The sequence below is a fragment of the Canis aureus genome, chromosome X (genome assembly GCF_053574225.1).
Source record: "Canis aureus isolate CA01 chromosome X, VMU_Caureus_v.1.0, whole genome shotgun sequence".
NCBI classification, from domain to species: Eukaryota; Metazoa; Chordata; class Mammalia; order Carnivora; family Canidae; genus Canis; species Canis aureus.
In genome coordinates this window covers 2917906-2939914 of record NC_135649.1, presented here as the reverse complement: position 1 = coordinate 2939914, position 22009 = coordinate 2917906, and the positions used below count along the sequence as shown (strand labels likewise).

At 42.6% G+C, this 22009-nt stretch overlaps 1 protein-coding gene across 2 annotated transcripts in view; it reads left to right on the top strand.

Annotated features, from left to right (window-relative positions):
• The first annotated feature begins 5246 nt into the window (after positions 1 to 5246).
• The window catches only part of LOC144308099 (synaptonemal complex protein 3-like), a 103708-nt gene continuing 86945 nt past the window's right edge, over positions 5247 to 22009 (top strand). The window contains exons 1-3 of one of the 2 annotated variants that reach the window (XM_077888286.1): positions 5247 to 5444; positions 7049 to 7185; positions 12529 to 12667. Coding sequence is in view for 1 of the 2 variants with exons in the window: in XM_077888284.1 (XP_077744410.1) it covers positions 5402 to 5444 (43 nt within the window). In the remaining variant the exon portion in view is untranslated. The remainder of the gene's footprint in view (positions 5445 to 7048; positions 7186 to 12528; positions 12668 to 22009) is intronic. The other variant, XM_077888284.1, reaches the window with a different exon arrangement.

Sequence of the window (22009 nt, the reverse complement as noted above, 5' to 3'; positions counted from 1 at the left end):
GATAAATGGATAAAGAAGATGTGGTATACGTATACAATGGAATATTCCTCAGCCATTAGAAACGACAAATACCCACCATTTGCTTCGACGTGGATGGAACTGGCGGGTATTATGCTAAGTGAAATAAGTCAATCGGAGAAGGACAAACATTATATGGTCTCATTCATTTGGGGAATATAAAAAATAGTGAAAGGGAATAAAGGGGAAAGGAGAAAAAATGAGTGGGAGATATCGGAAAGGGAGACAGAACATGAGAGACTCCTAACTCTGGGAAAGGAACAAGGGGTGGTAGAAAGGGAGGTGGGTGGGGTGTGGGGGGTGACTGGGTGATGGGGACTGAGGGGGACACTTGATGGGATGAGCACTGGGTGTTATGCTATATGTTGGCCAATTGAACACCCATAAAAAAATAAAGAAAGAAAGAATATGTGGTGTATATACAATGAAATATTATTCAGCCACACAGAAAAAGGACATCTTGCCCTTTGTAACAACATGGATGGACCTAGAGGGTATCATGCTAAGTGAAATAAACCAGACAGAGAAAGACAAATACCATGGGACTTTACTTACATGTGGAATCTAAAAAACAAACAAACAAACAAACAAACAAATAAACGAAACAAAATGGAAACAGACTCACAGATACAGAGAACAAAAGGATGGTTGCCAGACGGGGAGAGATATGGATGAGATAGGTGAAGAGGATTAAGAAGTAAAAACTTCCTAAAAAAGAAAAAAAAGAAGTAAAAACTTCCTGTTATGAAATAAATAAGACACAGGGATGTAATGTACAGCATAGAGAATATAGTCAATAATATTGTAATGACTTAAAAAATATTGTAAGGACTTTGTACGGTGACAGATGGTAATGAGACTTACCATGGTGACCATTTTGTAATTATATGAATGTCCAATCACTGTCTTACTGATATGATATTATATGTCAATTATTCTCCAATTTAAAAACCTCAAAAAGTCAAAGGAAAAAAAGAAGAAGCGGGTGGGAGCAAAAGCAGATTTAATGTAGTATGTCATCTCATTCTTTGAATTCCTTCCATGAGGTTAACCCACAATCACACAACAATCTCTCATTAAAAATTGTTTTTAAGGATCTATCAATCAGCTGACAACTCTATTAAGTCCTTTTGGAAACTACCTGGCCTGAAAAAGGATGGATCCTCCACTCATTAGAGTCCTTTGTTTCACAATTTCTGAGAAACATATCAAAAAGCCTTTGCAAGGGGTGGTAGAAATGGAGGTGGGCGGGGGGGGGGGTGTGTGTGTGACTGGGTGACGGGCACTGAGGGGGGGCACTTGATGGGATGAGCACTGGGTGTTATGCTATATGTTGGCAAATTGAACTCCAATAAAAATAAATAAATATTAAAAAAATAAAATATGCTGAAAAAAGCCTTTGCAAAGACGTAGCTATAAATTCTATCTCTTTTTCTTTCAGTTAGAACTACTCTTTCATTTGATTTGCTTGGAAAAGTCCAGGTATACTGAGAATTGATTTAAATATATGCTTTGCCAATAATTAGTTCTTGATGAAAATTATTTTGCCAATAATTAGTTCCTTATAAAAATGATAAAAAGGATAAAAATATCTTATGCATGTTTTCTACATATTGTTGCTAAAACTTTAAAGTTGCAGATCTAGCTCATTCAGTGTATGGGAAATATATGCCCTGGAACTTTACTGGAAAAGGCCTTTATCATTGTCACACCAATGAAGCACATTGGCCTTAATTTCTGTCAGATCAGTATGACTCTTTCTCTTTCCAAATTAAATAATTGTGCTAATATGCAGTTGGAATAATATTTTTTAAAGATTTTATTTGTATATTTGAGAGAGAGAGATCACAAGAGAGAGCATGAGAGAGAGCATAAGCAGGCAGGGAGGGGCAGAGGCAGAGGCAGAAGTAGAGGTAGAGGGAGAAGCAGACTCCCCGCTAAGTAGGGAGCCTAATGTGGGTCTCCATCACAGGACCTGGGGATCATGACGTGAGCTGAAAGCAGATGTTTAACTGACTGAGCCACCCAGATGCCCCTGGAAGAATATTTTTTAAACTACTAAGAAATACATGATAGGATACTTCTTTGAATAAGCATATTACTGAAGTCTTCGATATTGAGCTTTAAATGATATAGATCATTTATATGATATTTTATCCATCTTCTAATCAATTGCAAAACTTGTTAAAAAGGCTATTTATCATCATTGAGTGTATTATAAACCTATGTGATATGTACCTAAAATTTTATGTTATCAAATAAGGCATTATAACGGGGAAAGCATGACATGCATCCATGTTTTTCACTCCAGCGATCTTTCAGGAATAAATAAATCACAATCATGTAAACCTCAGAAATAAGTTCATTAATTTTATTAGGTATTATGGTCAACTCTTTGTCATGTCATGAAGAACGATAAATGGCGGCATCTGTGTGGCTCAGTCAGTTAAGCACCTAACTGTTGATTTCTGCTCAGGTGGTGATCTCAGGGTTGTGAGATCGAGCCCCAGTGGGGCTCCATGCTCACTGTTAGTCTACTTGAGATTCTTTCTCTCCCTCTCCCTCTGCCCCTCCCCTGCTCATGCTCTTCTATAAATAAATAAATATATAAATAAATAAATAAGACAGAGAAATGGATATACTGCTAAAAATTGTCTTGTAGCTGGCCTTTTGTTTATTTAAAAGAGGTGGAAGACATAAAATATTTTGTAAGATGAACTAAGGTAATGATAATTGGAATACTTATTGATTTAATTTGTACTAAATAGTTTTAACTATTTTAAGAAGCTAATTTATCTCAAAGAATCTTGCAAACTTTTAATTTGTTGGTATCATTCAGTGCATCTCCGATACATGGTATCATCAGAAAATATTGTTGGTATCATTCATCATCATCCATGCATCTCCGATACATGGTATCATCAGAAAATACTCCAGATATAAAATAAAATAATAAAATAGTCCAGATAATCTGAAAATGTTTATTATTCTAACCTGATTAAGTTATTTTATGTGATTTTCTCTTGCAGGCTCAAGCATCAAGAATAATTGGCAAAGACCATTATTATGGGGAAAATGTAGGAGTCTGTTTTTCAGAAAATATAAATTATATAATAATATTGTGGCGCATTAGGTGTCAAATCATGCGTATGGCCCATTGTACAGTAATATATGAAATCATAATGTCTCAACGCAGCCTAAGCTACTGATGTTTTGGAACCATGCATCATTCCCAGCAGAAATTAGTGTGTGTACGATAGGATATTTCAAGTCCTAAAGAATTGATGATTTGATTATCTCACTGATGGAGGGTTTTTCCAAACTAATAATTGGTGGTGTTCCTGTATTTTGCCCGCCCACTGAGATTTTTATTTTTATTTTTTTTTAATTTATTTTTTATTGGTGTTCAATTTACTAACATACAGAATAACCCTCAGTGCCCGTCACCCATTCACTCCCACCCCCCGCCCTCCTCCCCTTCTACCACCCCTAGTTCGTTTCCCAGAGTTAGCAGTCTTTACGTTCTGTCTCCCTTTCTGATATTTCCCACACATTTCTTCTCCCTTCCCTTCTATTCCCTTTCACTATTATTTATATTCCCCAAATGAATGAGAACATATAATGTTTGTCCTTCTCCGACTGACTTACTTCACTCAGCATAATACCCTCCAGTTCCATCCACGTTGAAGCAAATGGTGGGTATTTGTCATTTCTAATAGCTGAGTAATATTCCATTGTATACATAAACCACGTCTTCTTTATCCATTCATCTTTCGTTGGATACCGAGGCTCCTTCCACAGTTTGGCTATCGTGGCCATTGCTGCTATAAACATCGGGGCCACTGAGATTTTTAAATCCTGGGAAAGTACACTTCAGTTATCGGCATGAATATTTCAAGATGAATAATGAATATGCTTTCCTTTGTAACTTTCATGAAAGTGATTGTGGAGGGGGATCCCTGGGTGGCTCAGCGGTTTGGCGCCTGCCTTTGGCCCAGGGTGCGATCCTGGAGACCTGGGATCGAGTCCCACTTCGGGCTCCTGGCATGGAGCCTGCTTCTCCCTCCTCCTGTGTTTCTGTCTCTCTCTCTCTATGTCTATCATAAATAAGTAAATAAATAAATAAATCTTTTAAAAATAAAAAAAAAAAAAGAAAGAAAGTGATTGTGGAGATGGACATGCACCAACAAAGTGTCAAGTTTTAAGCACCCGAATGTGAAAATTGAACATAGCCTTTCCCACCTAACCCTTGGAAAGTGTGCACATCCCAAGAAGCACACAGACCCCTTTTTTTGTAGACCCCTCAGGTGGACGGACTATGGTGGTATTTAGGCAAGTGGAGAAAAGTAAATGAATTTGATAGTTTGAAGGTAGAATGAACATAATTTTTCATTGCATTGCATAGTGTTTGGGAGATTATTCATGTAACTGGTATTTGCCCTTCACCTTTGCCTGGCTAAATTTTATTGTTCCTTACAGCAGTGCTTTGATACATGCAGGTGGTCTATAGACCCAGAGCCGACGGTATCTGTGGAGTCGAGGCCTGGGTGTCTCAGGCATTTCTCTGGTTGAAAGTCTCCTATGGGATCCCATCTCTAGTGTTGCTGTGGGCTAGGGATTAGCTACTGTTTTTAGTAACTTCCTATATCCTTGCACGAGGACTCAACTGCTCAGTAACTGATTAACTCCTCGAGGGCAGGGCCCATACCTGTCTGGGTTCTCTGCACTCCTGAGCCTGGGATAGTATCTGACTCATGCAAGGCAGTCAACCCATAGCTGTGGCGGAAGTTAATCTTCACGACCTCACTCTGTCCCCTGTAGTCTGCTGGTACACCAAGTGCTTGTCCTGTAATTACACTGGCGCCTTCTCTGTCTGGACGCCCATGGCTGCAGGTGTTCTAGCAGGCAGCTGGGCCTAGGGAGCTGGTGGGTGCTAGCTCAGGACGGAGGTCCTGGTCCTTGAGTTCCTTGGGGCTGACGCAGCTGCCAAGGTAGCGACCTCCTCTCTAGCCACTTGTGGAAGGACGGTGCCCGGTAGACCCCGCCTGTGTCTGGGCTGCGGACTACAACTCCCAGGATCCTTAGGGAAGGCTGGAGTACCTCCTTGCGCCCTCGGGGGCCAGGGGTAGCTAATAGCCCTCTCTGAGGAGCGTGCAACAGATAGGCTTGGACTCCGAAGACGCGATGGCGGGCCCTGGAGGAGCTGGGGGGGGGGGGGGGGGGGAGGGGCGGCGGTGGCTGTAGAGCGCAAGCGCCCTGTGTGCCTGTTGCCGGCTTGGCGACCTTTCTGAGCCTGCGGCCTCACAGTTGTCGAGTGACTCAGGTGGCCTGTGAGACTGAGTTGCCGTGGTGACGGCCGTGCGTGGCCGCGCGTGACAGTTAGATGAGAGCTTGCTGGAGGAGATTGGCGATGCTGAGCGCCGGAGGTAAGCTGGTGCACGGGCTGCCTGCACTGCCCCCGGGGGCGCCCCTCTACCACAGTGCTGGGAACCTAAAGCGCTCAGTGTGGGAGTCCACACTCCAGATGGGAAGGAAAAGTGATGTGAAGGAACCAACTCAGATAGTGCGGGCAGAGAGGCGAGCCCCTCAGTCTACGGATGAAGGAGGGGGGCCAGCTCTTCCCCAGAATGAGGGAAGAGAAAACCGATGCTTGGGGTGGGGAGGTGTGGGAGGACTGCAGGACTGGATGTTTGGTGCAGAGAAGGCATCCGTAGCCTTGGAGATGTCAGGCCACCACCATCCCCTAGGGGGCAGCGCTGTCCAATAGAAACACAATGTGAGCTGCCTGTGTGCTGTATTAGAAGTTAAAAGAAACTGGTGAAATTAACTTTAATAACGTGTTTTACTTAACCCACCATATCCAAAAGTATTATTTCAGCATGTGATCAATATAAGAAGTTAGCGACGAGATATCTTACATTCTTTTTTCCTTCACCAACTCTTCAAAATCCAATGTGTATTTGACCCGTACAGCACATCTCAAGTCATACTCAGCACACAGACGCATTTGACTGCATGGCTGCCCCCACTGGACAGCGCAGCCCAGAGTGTTCTCTGGGCTGCCCCTTCAATGGGGCAGGGTATACAGGAGTAGCTCAGATGTCACCTGCTGCCTGGTGTAAACCCTGCCTTGCCAAGGTTTCTTTCTGCCACTTAGGCGTTAGGTCATTCCTTTTATTTCATTCTGGCGCCACTGAGCAAAGCACTGCCATGTCTCTTACCTAGTTTTGAACTTCAGTGCCTGTAAGGCAGGTAGGGGGTAGGTGATAACACTGTTTCACGGGGGAGTAGTAGTACCCAATCAATTTTTACCTTAGATTTCTTCAGGACAGGGCCAGAGTTTCTCACAGTTTCTTCCTCCTCCTCCAGCAGTACCTTCCTAGGACCCTGTTCTTACCCAGAAGCATAACCCAGAAAAATAGGGAAAGATTAGGTTCCTGACAGGATATTTAGATGTGAGCTTGCATTTCTTTTTCCTCTCTGAAAGGCTTCCTCAATTCTTAGGTAGAGAGTGTATCATCCTTTCTGCCCTGCCAGTGTCTCTGCTAAGCCAGTGGCCGCCAAGAGGTTGAGCTTCAAACTCCTCACAGATTGCCCATCTTGAAAGAAGATGGAGTCCATAGGACACCCTTCTGCAGTTCTCTCCTCTCCACCCACCATTTGATCATTCACTACACCTTTGACATCTACTCTGTGCCTCAGAGTTCTCTGTTATGCCACATGTGAGACCCAGTCCTGGGTGTGAAGGAAATTAGGGCCTGTTGGGGGAGAGAAAACAGGACAAGATCTGAATATGCAATGATGAAATATTAAGAAACTGCATGATTAACCACTCATATCGCAAGTTTAAATAAGAAGTAGTATGGGAAACAAAAGAAGGAGAAATTTAAGCTGCCTTTGGAGATGTAGAAATGATAGTTTCCAAGCTAGAGAATACTATGACAAATGCTCAGGAGAAGAAATGAACAGTTTTTTCTTTCTTCTTTTTTTTTTTTTTTCTTTAAAGATTGTATTTATTTATTCATGACAGACACACAGAGAGAGGCAGAGACATAGGCAGAAGGAGAAGCAGGTTCCCTGTGGGAGAAGCTGATGTGGGACTCGATCCCAGGACCCTGGGATCACAACCCGAGCCAAAGGCAGATGCTCAACCACTGAGCCACCCAGGTACCCTCCGAACAGTTTTTTTTTTCAAGAACTAGTGAGAGGACAGGCTAGAATAGAAGGTATGTCAGAGTATAAATTGATGTTTATACATAAGAATAGACCCAGATGGTGTTTATACTCTTTTTTAAAAATTATATATCTCAAAAATTACCATTCTAGCCATTTTTAAGTGTACAGCTCAGTGGCATTAAGCTGTATGTTGCCAAATTGAACACCAATAAAAAATAAATTTATTATTAAAAAAACAAATATACTGAAAAAAAGAAGGGTTTCATTTTTTTTTAATTTATTTTTTATTGGTGTTCAATTTACTAACATACAGAATAACCCCCAGTGCCCGTCACCCATTCACTCCCACCCCCCGCCCTCCTCCCCTTCCACCACCCCTAGTTCGTTTCCCAGAGTTAGCAGTCTTTACGTTCTGTCTCCCTTTCTGATATTTCCCACACATTTCTTCCCCAAGAAGGGTTTCAAATATCTAATTTACATTACCTTACCAATGTGTAAAAGAAAAAAAAAAAGCCTCCACTTTTTTTTTTATAAATTTATTTTTTATTGGTGTTCAATTTGCCAACATATAGAATAACACCCAGTGCTCATCCCATCAAGTGCCCCCCTCAGTGCCGGTCACCCAGTCACCCCCAACCCCCGCCCACCTCCCCTTCCCCACCCCTAGTTCATTTCCCAGAGTTAGGAGTCTCTCATGTTCTGTCTCCCTCCCTGATATTTCCCACTCAATTTTTCTCCTTTCCCCTTTATTCCCTTTCACTATTTTTTATATTCCCCAAATGAATGAGACCATATAATGTTTGTCCTTCTCCGATTGACTTATTTCACTCAGCATAATACCCTCCAGATCCATCCATGTCGAACCAAATGGTGGGTATTTGTCGTTTTAATGGCTGAGGAATATTCCATTGTATACATAAACCACATCTTCTTTATCCATTCACCTTTCGATGGACACCGAGGCTCCTTCCACAGTTGGGCTATTGTGGACATTGCTGCTATAAACATGGGGTCCCGGTGTTTCATTGCATTTGTATCTTTGGGATAAATCCCCAGCAGTGCAATTGCTGGGTCCTAGGGCAGATCTATTTTTAACTCTTTGAAAAGCCTCCACTTTTTCCAGGACAGTTAAGTAGTCACTGATGGATTCCTGCAGGATTTCCTGTGATCCACTAAAAAGGCACAGCCAAAAAAAAAAAAAAAAAAGGCACAGCCTGGTCAGGCCTGTGCAGAGACCTAGAGGAAATGCTTAGTTTTTTGGTGCCAGATAGTTGTTTCACTGGATTGAAGAAAACAAGCAGAAGAGAGTTTAGTCTTTTACTGTATTACCCACAATAAAGAAGACCTTTAGTTACTGTGATTTTAGATTGACCTTTAGGTCAATTTTCAAAGTGTCAAATTTTTTAAAGATTTTATTTATTTATGTAAGGGGAGCAGGGCAGAGGAAGAGAGAGAATCTCAAGCAGACTTTCTGCTGAACATGGAGCCAGATGCGTGACTCCATCCTAGGACCCTGAGATCACCTGACCTGAGCTGAAACCAAGAGTTGGACAATCAACCAACTGTGTTTGTGTTACCCAGGTGCCCCTCAAAGTAGCAAATTTTTAAACATTTCACATTGCATATAAATACACATCTACAAATCTAGTATCAGCGCAACTCTTTTCAAGACCAGAGAAGTGTCTTTTGGAGCAAAAAATAAACAGATTTCAAGTTTTGTTTATCTCCATTTCTTGTGTTGGGCATAGGAATTGCCACAAGGCTTTCAGACACTTTAAGATCTAAACAAGACTATTATGGGTGACGGGCACTGGGTGTTATTCTGTATGTTAGTAAATTGAACACCAATAAAAAAAAAAAAAAAAGGAAAAAAAATAAATAAATAAACAGGACTATGGCTTTCTGTAATTTAGGCCCATTTGTTAAACATGACTTATACACCTGAGACATAGAATTTGAGAAGCAGCTTAAAGGAATCCGTTTTGTCACAGATATGAGAATAAACAGGCATTAATTGCATTTTATGGACTAGTTGGAGCATAAACCTTTTTAGTCTTTATTGTCCCCATCATATAAAATTGTGGGTTTTGCATTTAGAATGTGACGTGGGACTCAAAGATGCAGCCTCTGGCAAAGCCAGCTCCTCTACACACTTCACTTTGAAAAATCTCTTCACTCTGGGAACACCAACATGCAGATTCTCTCCTGCCCTGTTGGCACAGGGCGTCAGTCACTGCAGTGCTTCAGTTATCTGAGCCAAGATCCCTGGCCTCTGGTTGCTTCTTAGGGAACTGTCGTATATTTTCATTCTCTTATTTATAAAAAATTGATTATAGAGTTTAATGATTGTTTTTTTTTTTTTTTTGGCATTTCAGGATCTTTCTGTATTGTCTTTTTTATTATTTATTTTTATACATTTATTTTTATTTTTTTCTTTTTATAAATTTATTTTTTATTGGTGTTCAATTTGCCAACATATAGAATAACACCCAGTGCTCATCCCATCAAGTACCCCCTTCAGTGCCCGTCACCCAGTCACCCCCACCCACCACCCACCTCCCTTTCTACCATCCCTAGTTTGTATTGTCTTTTATAAAGCTTGCTTTTATCATTTTACCTGTTTTTAAAGATTTATTTATTTGCTTATTTATGTATTTATGAGAGACACACAGAGAGAAGCAGAGACACAGACAGAGGGAGAAGCAGGCTCCTCACAGGGAGTCTGACATGGGACTCAATCCCTGGATCTGGGATCATGCCCTGAGTCGAAGGCAGTCACTCGACTGCTGAGCCACCCAGATGTCCCTATTATTTTATCTTTTTAAAAATTACTTGAAAAATTATAACAGTTGCCTTTTGAGACTTTAATCCTAATTCTTAAATTTGTTAAACTGGTCTTCAGATCACGTTAAATAGATATGGGGTAGGGTATCTAGGAATCCATCAAACTAATTCCTTTTTAACTTCCAGTCAAGGGACGCCTGGGTGCCTCAGCAGCTGAGCGTCTGTCTGCCTTCGGCCTAGGGCATGATCCTGGAATCCTGGGATCGAGTCCCGAATCGAGGTCCCTTCATGGAGCCTGCTTCTCTCTCTGCCTGTGTCTCTGCCTCTCTCTGTGTCTCTCATGAACAAATAAATAAAATCTTAAAAATAACTTCCAGTCAGAAGAAATTGCTTTAACATTATTATAACAACATTAAGAAAAATAGAAGTCATCAGGAAAGCACCCATGATCTCAACATGATCTCTACTTTCATTTGTCTATGATCCCTTTCCGGTTGCTCAGAAATATACACGGGCACTTGTTAGCTCTGTCACTTACATGCTAGGGGCTAGGCAAGTTCTAGAACCACTCTGAATGTACTTCTGTTGTGAAAGGGTATAAGAGGTCTATACCTCACCGGGTTGTTGTGAAGGTTTCTTGGCCTACCATATGTAACTTCTGACCATGGTGCTTAGCATGTGTAGATACTCAACAAATATTATTTTCCTTCCTGTTTCCTCTCATTCTCAGATATTTCTGCTATTCCCAAAGGAACATAAAGCTTCTTGGGAATTCACTACTCCCCTACCCCCAAGAATACAACCCTGGTAACTGCAGCAAAACCAGTGTGTTCTCAGGTAACAGCCATGTACCATTTCCAGATATCAGTGGCCATTCCAGGCACCAAGTATGATCACATTATCTCTCATCTAGGAGTTGTCTGACTTCCGTCCTTTTGCCTGTACTCCTAGAGTCATTGTGGTCCCTGACACCGCCCGCCACCCCTTACAGGCAGCAGTCTTGGTTGTGTCTTGAGCACAAGCCTCTTGCTCTTTCTAGCTGTTATGACACGGTTCAGGACATTCCCTCCTACTGTTAACTGAAAAATTGTCTCTTCCATAATGGTGTCTAGCCCACTGTGCTCTTTTGGTTGAATAATTACCCCCAAAGCAGATTCTTTACCTTAATGCCTCCTGTCATTTGGTACACTATTGCTTGCTGTTTTTTTAATCAGTAAAAAATATGTTGTAGTGACACTAACATATTTCTTCTTGTAGAAGAAACTGTTTATAACTCTATTACTCAACAAGCCTTATCTCACATTTGTGCACTTCTTTCTAATCTTTGTCCATTTGTGTGTCTGTTTTTGTCATCAGGTCATCTTTTTCACTTATGCATGTAATTATGAGGTTCTAGATGTTTTAAATCCCCAAGGAGACAGTTGAGGGTGTTTTTTTTTTTTAAGATTTACTTATTTATTTATTCATGATAGACAGAGAGAGGAGAGAGAGAGAGAGAGAGAGAGAGAGAGAGAGAGGCAGAGACACAGGCAGAGGGAGAAGCAGGCTCCATGCCGGGAGCCCGACGCGGGACTTGATCCCGGGACTCCAGGATCGCGCCCTGGGCCAAAGGCAGGCGCTAAACCGCTGAGCCACCCAGGGATCCCCGAGGGTGTTTTTAAGATCAGATAGTAATTACCTTTGAGCTTGAATGTATTTGAAAGCAAGTACAAAAGCATTGGAAACCTAGAAGAGAATTAACATATGCATTCCAAGAACAGTGAGGAGGACTGTTTCCCTGGAGTATGGAATCTATGTGGGCTGGAGTAGGAGGAGATGAGACCAGACAGGTACATCAGGCCCAGGTTGCCAAAGGCCTAGAATGTCATCGGAAGGAATGTAGTTTCTTCATCTGAGAAAGAATGCTTACAGAGGATTTTTAAAAAGAAGCGTGCCATACCTAGGTTTGCACTTTGAATGGCCACTCCAGTGTAGACAATGGAATGGTAGAACATGAGTTGAAGTGGCAAGAAATCCAGTTACAGGACAGTTGCAGTAATCCAGCAGAAGGCTTGGCAGTGGGGACCCCTCCCTGCAAAGCAGTGGCAGAACTGCTGTTGTAAGGACTTCTGATGCCATGGGCCAAAGGGGTGAAGTGTCCCATCCAAGTGTCACCCTCCCTTAAAGACCACCTCCTTCCTAAAGTCACTCTCAGTCATCCATCATCCCCACCCCCACTTCACTTCCTTCTCTGTTGCTCCAGCAGGCCATGTGTTCTCTACAATAAAACTCATCATTTGACTTTGCACTCAGGGCTTTTGTTCTCAGATTGTTTTAATTATTCACCTGACAGATATCTATTGAGGAGGCAGAGATCTGGGGCTGGAAGGGATTGGAATTGGGAGTCCTCATCATATACCGCGAGGGGCAAATTGAGCCAGTTCCTTGCTGCTGAATTTCCCATCTCCACCATGCCCAGCATGTAGGGACTTACTAGAATCTGCTTAAGCTCTTTTCTTCCTGATTAAATGACTGTCTCCTTGAGAGATATGTGTTTACTCTTTTTTGTAGTTTCTACGGAGTAAAGTACTTGGCTAGACACATACTAGGTCCTCGGTAGGCATCAGACTTGGAGCAGAGAGACCTTCCTGTCCATCTTCTTCTCTTCCTCTGGCACTACCAACTTCAGCCTTCCTAAAGGAAGTTCAGGGTAAGTAGGAATGGTTTGGATCTTTTTGGAGTCTGTGATATTCACAGATGTGCCCTCAGACTTCTGCCAGGAGGGTAGGAGTGAGCTGGACCCTTCTGATAGGGATGTAGGTAAGGAAGGGACACTGGTGAAGTATAGGACCCTGGTCTCCCTGTGTAAGTACAGCATTCCTTCTGTGGATCCTATGAGCTAGGACTGGAGAGCCAGGGCTCAGATTTGTGTTTTCTTGGGAGCCAGAAACTGATAGTTTCTGTTTCTCTTTCCTTCTGCAAGCCCAGTGGCAAATGGAGTTATTGATAAACTTCCTTATGCTGCTTCAGGTTTTGGTCTCTCTGTCCTCTGATCCTCGATGTCAGACTCCTCTGGAGATGACCAGATTTCCATTCTTTCTGGGAAGGCAAAGCCAGTTGTTCATTGTAGCGGAGTTTCCCACTCCTGCTCCCACACACATCCTCCTTTCTTTCCTCCAGTCCTTCTTTTTTTTTTTTTTTCCTCCTGTCCCTCTTAGAAGTCAGATTGGGCCCTGTGAAGATATTCTTGTACCACTCTGTGGGGTATCCTAGAGTACCTTTTCCTCCTGAAGGCCAAGTGATTGGAATGGATCTCTGGGATGCCATTGTGTCCCCACAACAAATAGCCATCCTCTTTATTTTTCAAAAATCAGAGATTCCAATTTCCAAACTACATAATTTCCAAGTTACAGCCAGCAGAGGAACTATGGATGCTGAAAAGAGTAGTGCCATGAGGCTTCTGTGCAGGTGATTGAGTGAAAGCCAGATAAGTTGATACGCTTATGGTCAGCAAAAGAGTACAATGGCCCTTTTCAATTTCTGGTAGTGTGAGAAGTTTTATGTTTATTTTTATACCCCATGGGAGGTACTCATACCCAATCCATTCATAGAAAGTGAAAACTAAGCATTTGGAGCCCCTGAATTGAAATAGAGTTTGCAATTTTAGTTCTGAGAAGAAAAATGAACATTTTAAGAATTCTAAATGTTGTATGGTGTTTTTTTTTTTTTTTTTTTTTTTTTGTCTGCTCACCTACTCACATTTAGCATTCATAATTATCTGGGAGATATTCCCAATTGCGTTCTCCCTCACTGGATAGTTACATTCCAGTCAGAAGAACAGCATGCTTAATAATGGCAACTTGGCCCCAAAGAAAGGGGTGGGAGGAGGGTGACAAAAGGAACTATTTGTTGTGGATTTTTAAAAGACATTCATTCATTTCACAAAAAAATTTTTTTTACACAACCAGATTTGCCTATGACAAAGATAATACATGCTCATTCTAGAAACTAAAAAAATAGAGACATAAAGAAGAAAACATAAATGTCTTCAAACCCTACCTCCCAGAGACAATCACTATCAATCTTTATATATTCTTCTGATCCCTTTCTTTCTGTACAACTACAGAACGGTATTGTGCCTTCAATAATGTGCTGTGCACAGCTTTCTGTGCCAGTGCATATATAGATGTAGATGGAGATTCATCCCATTTAATGGCTGCATAGCATTCCACTTTACCAGCATGTCATAATCTATCTACCCCAATCCACAATTGATAACAAAGTTGTTTCCAAGTTTACATTATTCTGTGCAACACCAAAATTAAACAAACTTATACCACATATTTTCAGACTTGTCAGTCTAGGTCCTGTGGATAAATTCCTTGCAGTGGTATTAATGGAGCAAGTGGTGGAGTTCAAGTCATCTAAAATATGTTCTTTCCTTTAAACTCAAAACAATCCTGGATCATTGCTAACCAAATGCAAAATCTACTTGAATTGATCTTAAAAAATTAATTGACAACATTTTCTAAACAGTTCCCCAGGCCTGTGATGAAGATTGATGATGCTGGGATGTGGGGGTTCTCTTTAACTTCCTAATTTTCACCCAAGTCTCTACTTTCTTGTTTTTACTTCTTCTGGGCCTCCCTGACAGATCAATGACTTCCTCCATGTTAGAACTGAGCCCCTTAGTATTCACTATTTGTATTTCAGGCCATCTCAAATCAGTATGTGGGTAATGGCAACAAATAATAACAAACACTTGTAGAGCATTTCCAGTGTGCCAGGCATGCAGTTCTATATACTTTTCTATAACGTAGTTCATGGTCCAGAAAGCCTTAGGTAGTAGTTGCCCTCATATTCATTTCACTGATGAGGAAATGGCGGCCCTGAAAGCCTAATTGGTCCAAATTCACACAGAAAATATGTGGTTGAGCCAGGAGTTAAGACCTGTACAGTTGGCTTGAGACATTTATGGGTGCATCTAAGCCAATGTGCCTTCCCTTTCCAGTTCACAAAGGTGTTAGACACAAGTGCTCCATGTTCTAGCTAGCCAACTTCTGTAAGCAGCCAGAGGTATCTCCTCCTCCCCCACCATCTCAGTTGAATTCAGATGTGGCAGTGACCTGTGCTCACTTGATAGGACATATGCCTCTTCTTGTGTGTGAATGAACCCTCCAGGGCTGATATATGATCCTGCTTTCTACATCTCTTTCCCCTCCCCATTGTTCAAGGCCAAGTTCAACCCCACTCATGCCAGAACAAAACTCACTTCTGGTTCTGTGTTCAAGCCAGTGGGCAATTTTGCATAGGAGCTCGATTCTTTCATGCAGTTCTAAGCTTCAGGGCTGGAAGAAACTGGGATTTCTCCCCTTCTAGTTTGTAAATGATGTCTTCTATTGGCAGAGTTTCTTAATCTTGCTTTAATCATAAAAGTGTGATGTGCTGGTTGCATAAAAAGATTTAACAGGCAGAAAAATATAAAGAAGCAAACAAAATCACTTGTTAGAGAAAAGCACTATTGATGTTTTGGTGTATTTCCTACCATTTTTTAAATGTACACATGTAAGTATGTATGTACTTAAAGTTATGCATCATAATTATAAACAGATTATGGTCATGTACTTGTATACTGATTTTTAAAAAAGATTGTATTTATTTATTTGAAAGAGAGAGAGAGAGAGAGAACACCAACAAGGGAGTGGGGAGAGGAAGAAGCAGACTCCCCGCTGATGGGGGTGGGTGGGTGCTCCATTCCAGGTCCCTGGGATCATGACCTAAGTTGAAGGCAGATGCTTAACTGCCTGACCCACCCAAGTGCCGCTAGTATACTGATTTTTGTTTATTTATTATTGATTATTTATTTATTTGGCCTTTAAATATTTGTTTGATTTTATATCATACCCACTTTTACAAGTCATTAAAAATTCTTTAAAATCATGATCTTCAAAGGCTGAGTATTTCATCATCTAGATATAATTTATTTATTCATTCCTCTGTCATGGGAAACTTTAATTTTTCCCTTTTTACAGTGATTACTCACACTGTTTTGAGCATCCTTGCATTTAGATGTATCTCTACAGCTCTGTTTTTTTTTTTTCTCCTCTAGAATAACTAGAACAGGAATTTTCAAGATACTTGATTTGTGCTTTGAATTGCTTATCAAAACGCTTTCCAGTTTATATTCTTGTAGTGGTATGTGAGAATGTGTATGTCACCACACCCTGCCAGCATGTATTAGAGTTTTTAAAAATCCCTGCCAGCTTGAAGAGGGCAAAATAGTTTTATTTTGGAACTTTTTTCAGGTGTTTATTGGGCACTTCTTGCTATATTCCCCTGTTCCTCCAGGTTCCCCTTTAATGACAGGGGATATGGGGAACCATAGACCCTTAACCTGAACATCTAGACTTGTTCACTCCTAGTTTCCTCTTTGAAGTGTGCCCTTCTACTTGCACTCTGGAGCCCATCCTAATACCTCCTTGTACTCTTGGTATTAGGATGGGCTCCAGAGTGTAATAATAATTATGGAGGCAAGAGTACAAGGAGGTATTAGGATGGGCTCCAGGGTACAATTATTACATATATAATGTAATAATTATGGGGGCAAGTAACTTCAGAAACTTCATCCTTTGCTCCTGAAGTCATGCCTGCTCTGTCTTCCATTATTTTTTCTTTATTATTGTTTATTGGAGTTCAATTTGCCAACATAAACCATAACACCCAGTGCTCATCCCGCCAAGGGCCCCCCTCAGTGCCCGTCACCCAGTCACCCCAACCCCCCACCCACCTCCCCTTCCATTATCCCTTGTTCATTTCCCAGAGTTAGGTGTCTCTCATGTTTTGTCACCCTCACTGATATTTTCACTCATTTTCTCTCCTTTCCCTTTTATTCCCTTTCACTATTTTTTATACTCCCCAAATGAATGAGACCATATAATGTTTGTCCTTCTCCAATTGACTTATTTCACTCAGCATAATACCCTCCAGTTCCATCCATGTCGAGGCAAATGGTGGGCATTTGTCGTTTCTAATGTCTGCCTTCCATTAAAATCAGAACTTCGGGGATCCCTGGGTGGCACAGCGGTTTGGCGCCTGCCTTTGGCCCAGGGCGCGATCCTGGAGACCCGGGATCGAATCCCACATCGGGCTCCCGGTGCATGGAGCCTGCTTCTCCCTCTGCGTGTGTCTCTGCCTCTCTCTCTCTCTCTCTCTCTCTCTCTCTGTGACTATCATAAATAAATAAAAATTTAAAAAAAAGAATCTTTAAAAAAACAAATAAATAAAATCAGAACTTCATGCTCACTCCTATTACCTTTTCTAATATGAAGTATGTCTGTGTAATTTGTGAAATTCCTCTTGTGTACTCAGTGTGTGACCTCTACCCCTTAAGGAGATGAGATCTATACTGGCTGGCTCTCACCATTGTTCTCTTGTGCCTCTCTGCCATGTTGGATAGTGCTGATTTTCTTAAAAACACTTGCTTTGTCACATTGTGCCACATTTTCTATAACTTTGCCTACTTCTGGGACTCTTCTAAATGTTCCTTGGTTCCTTTCCCTTTACCAACTGTGCCTTGCACACAGCTGCTATTCACTTGGTTTACTTTAGAAGACACATAGACCTTTTTAGTGATTGCCTTGTAGTAATTGAATGTTGTCATCGATGGGGGAAACAGTAAATTCTGAGAGTGGTGGCCCTCAGGGTTGTAAGTTAGGAAGAGGGATTTCCTGCCTCCTTGCTGAGATTGAGTTTCCTTGCCAATGTGTGGTACAAAACTGAACTCAGTTCATTAAAACAAATTAAAACTTAGGCACTAACACAGTGTCAACTTAGATTATCTTCACAACAAACTTGATACTTACAAATTGTTTTTCATATGCTTTTGGCTATGCTTCATTTGATGTCATAATTTGATATTTCTACTAGTGCTACAAGACAGACCTCTAGATTATAGAGTAACCAAGTCACTGTGTCATCAAAATTAACAAATAAGTGGATCAAAGAGAGACTACATGTGGTATACACATATGTACAATATACACAAGGGAAACTGCAATCATTGCTATGGAAGGATGATTAAAAGATGGTATTAGGACATTTAGGTATTTGGAGGAAAAATTAGTGCAGAGCCTTAAGACATGCCATACTCTAATGTATATATCAAAAGGATTGAAGGCTAAATATTAAGAAAAATATTAGGACAAAACACCAGTGAATATTTACATCGTCTCTGGATAGGAAAGAATATTCTGAGCTTAAAAACAGTGAAAGAGGGATCCCTGGGTGGCGCAGCGGTTTGGCGCCTGCCTTTGGCCCAGGGCGCGATCCTGGAGACCCGGGATCGAGTCCCATGTCGGGCTCCCGGTGCATGGAGCCTGCTTCTCCCTCTGCCTATGTCTCTGTCTCTCTCTGTCTCTCTCTCTCTCTCTCTCTCTCTCTGTGTGTGTGTGTGACTATCATGAATAAATAAAAATTAAAAAAAAAACAGTGAAAGAAATTAGAAGGAAAATCTTAATAAATTCAACAATATAAAAGATTTTTAAAAAATCTTTACATCAAGCATCATAACAAGTAAATTGTAAATGAAAGGTGGAGCAAAACATCTGCAACAAATATAATTGACAAAAGGTTACTATATGAATCAGTCTTAAAATTAGAAAATGAAAATACTAATTTCTAGCAGCTAAATGGGTAATTGATAGGTACGGGCAATTTACCAGGGAAGAAATACATGTAGCCATTAAGTAAAATCCTACTATAATTAGTCATCAAAGAAATACAAATAGGGGATAAGTTTTGCCATTTGTGAAAGAGCAATCAAAAATGATAGTTTGTGGGAAAACAATGGGCACTTTCATTTGCTGGCATTAGGAAAACAGATAGATATTTTTTGCCAGAAGGCCTACTAGAGAAGATATCAACACTCTGAAAGATGTTTTTATTCTCTAACCCTCCAGTGGTATTTCTAAGAGATCACCTAAAATGCAAATAAACAGTCATGCAAAAAGATGCTTAGCTGAAACATTACAAAAGCATAAAATTGTGTTAGATATGATAGTATATGATAGAATATACCAATCAATCATGTAAAAATAAAGACTTGAAGAACAGGAGTATATGGCTAATATTATGCTAAAGAAAAAACCAAAATATGAAATTGTACACATAGATAGCATAACCTTAACCGTGAAAAAATAGCTGAAAGTAACATGAATTCATATTACATGCCAGACACTTGGCTGAACAACTAGGACTGTGCTGGAGTCCTTAGAGAAGTCTTGGATGGAGGTGGGCACTGTTATGACCCCTTTTATCCAAATGAGAACACTGGGCGCAGAAAGATTTGGAGACTTGCTCAAAGTCCCACAGCTCCGCAGTGGATGCACTGGGACTATAGGGCCAGGCTAACAGGCTGCATAGCCCAGGCCATGGAAATGGTGGAAAGACCCTCGAGGCATGTGGGTAGCAATGACAGTCATAGAAGCAGAGCTGAGGGCCACACAGCAGATTGGTAATGGTGACAGTCCTGGGAAATACCTGAATGAAGGACCTACCATATGTGGGTAGCAGTGGCAGGTGCTCCCTGAGTAGTAAACGTGTTGTTTCTGCAATCAGGACAAAAACCCAAGAACATCGATGTCTTTTAAAAGCCTCTAAGAGAAAAAGACTGGATGTACATGTGCCACATGTTCATGGCAAGTGCTTGTGCAGAAGACATGACAGCAGTGAGTTCTCGGTTTCTCTTCTGCGGCCTCCAGTCAAGTGCACATTTCTAGATGCACTGGCAGAGGAGCTCCACTGGGGTGGGCCCTGGTCTTCAGATCCCACCTGCTCCTAGGCATGGCCCTGTTGCCAGCCTTCTGCTGGGGCTGGTGTTGGGTGTCTTTCTGGCATTTTTTGGACTGTCGTCCTTTCCCTGTACTCAGGGCCCTGCTGGATATCTCCTTGTCCACCATTTCTCTGTGCACACCACTTGCTCACTCTCAGCCAGCTCAAACTTGTTGCACACGTGGCACCCTGGTCCAACCTTGGTGCCAAGCAAAGGTGGCCAGATCCTGCCGGAAATGGAAAGGAAGAGAGCAAGAGGGGCTAAGGCAGAACTGGAATGGGCCTTTCAGTGTACCTTACTAAGTTCCTGTTCCGGAAATCACACCTGACGCCAGACATGGGGCCTGCAGATGTGAGCTCTAACCCCATTGTACCTGACCTTGGGGAACCCCTACGTCCTTCCCAGGCCCTCTGTCTTGTGCTGTGGCTGCCCTCAGACCACAAGGTGTGAGGACCAGTACCAGAGCTCTGTGGATGCCTAGGGCAAGTTGGGGCATCCAGAGGGAAGCCAGATTGGTGGTTCGGGTGTGAAGTGTATGTCGGACAGGACTCATGCCCCCCGTCTCCACTCCCACCCCATTGTGGGAGTCAGGCTCCCTGGTAGAGACTAAGGAGCAAGTCTGCAAGGGCCTGGCATAGCTTCACAATTGGAGGGGACCTGGACACGCGGGCAGGGGGCCAGGTGAGGCTGCATAGGGAGACGGGGAGCCTCCCATGGGGCGAATAGGCATCAGCTTGGCCAAGGGGACACCTTCACCCAGCTTGTCCCTGGGCCTTCGGGGTCCTTCCCCGGGCAGAAACTGGCTCCTAGGAGAGGCCCAGGGAAGGTTCCAGATAGGGCACAGGGCCTCGGGGTGAGCAGGGCCAGGCCACTGCCAGCATCTGTGCCAAGGACCCTGTCCCTTGCTCGGCCTCTCACCCCCTCCCCCCCCCGTCGGCCCACAGCAACCACACAGTTTGAAACGGGGAGCTCCCATGCCGTGCATTGTACTTGGTGTTCCCAGGGCAGCGCTTCCTTTACCCAGAGCCAAGCACATCACCTGTTGTCGGAGGCCCTCAAGCTTGTCGGGCACAACCCTCAGGACACATCCCTGTCCTGTCCCCTCAACCCCATCCCTGGGGGATCTGGGACAGCTCCTCCCTCTCCGGGGGCCCCAGTGGCACAGCTTGAGCTGGCCGTGTCCCCGTCTCTCCAGGATTTCCTGAGAGACCTTGGGCTCTTAGTGGCTGCCCCCAGGCCCAACTTGGTGCACACCAGCTGCTGACATAGATGTGAGGGGAAGGGGGTCTTCCTTTTCCCTGTTGTTTAAGTACGGACAGGTGGGAGTGGCATTCGTGACACCCTAGTTCAGAGGGTGCTGTCTCACTGAGTCTATCCAGTCCAGCCTTGACCGAAGCCAAGGCTCCCCTTTCCTGTGGCCATCACCCCTGAAGAGGGCTCAAATGTCCCTCTTCTGTTTTGGGGGCTTAGGGGTGTTGGGGCCATCGGGAAGTAGAGGTGGGGACCTCCTTCAGGGAGCCCCTGCCACTTGTGGAACGGTCCCTTTTCCTTCCCCCTGTGGATCCAGTTTTCTCCTTCTTCTCTTCTTTCTCCTAAAAAAATTTTTTATTGGAGTTCAATTTGCCAACATATAGCATAACACCCAGTGTTCATCCCACCAAGTGTCCCCCTCAGTGCCCATCACCCAGTCACCCCAACCCCCTGCCCACCTCCCCTTCCACTACCCCTTGTTCATTTCCTGAGTTAGGTGTCTCTCATGTTTTGTCACCCTCACTGATGTTTTCACTCATTTTCTCTCCTTTCCCTTTATTCCCTTTCACTAATTTTTATATTACCCAAATGAATGAGACCATATAATGTTTGTCCTTCTGCGATTGACTTATTTCACTCCGCATACTACCCTCCAGGTCCCTCCACATCAAAGCAAATGGTGGTTATTTGTCGTTTCTAATGGCTGAGGAATATTCTATTGTATACATGGACCACAGCTTCTTTATCCATTCATCTTTCTATGGACACCGAGGCTCCTTCCACAGTTGGGCTATTGTGGACACTGCTGCTAGAAACATCGGGGTGCAGGTGTCCCGGCATTTCACTGCATCTGTATCTTTGGGGTAAATCCCCAGCAGAGCAATTGCTGGGTTGTAGGGCAGGTCTATTTTTAACTCTTTGAGGAACCTCCACACAGTTTTCCAGAGTGGCTGCACCAGTTCACATTGCCAC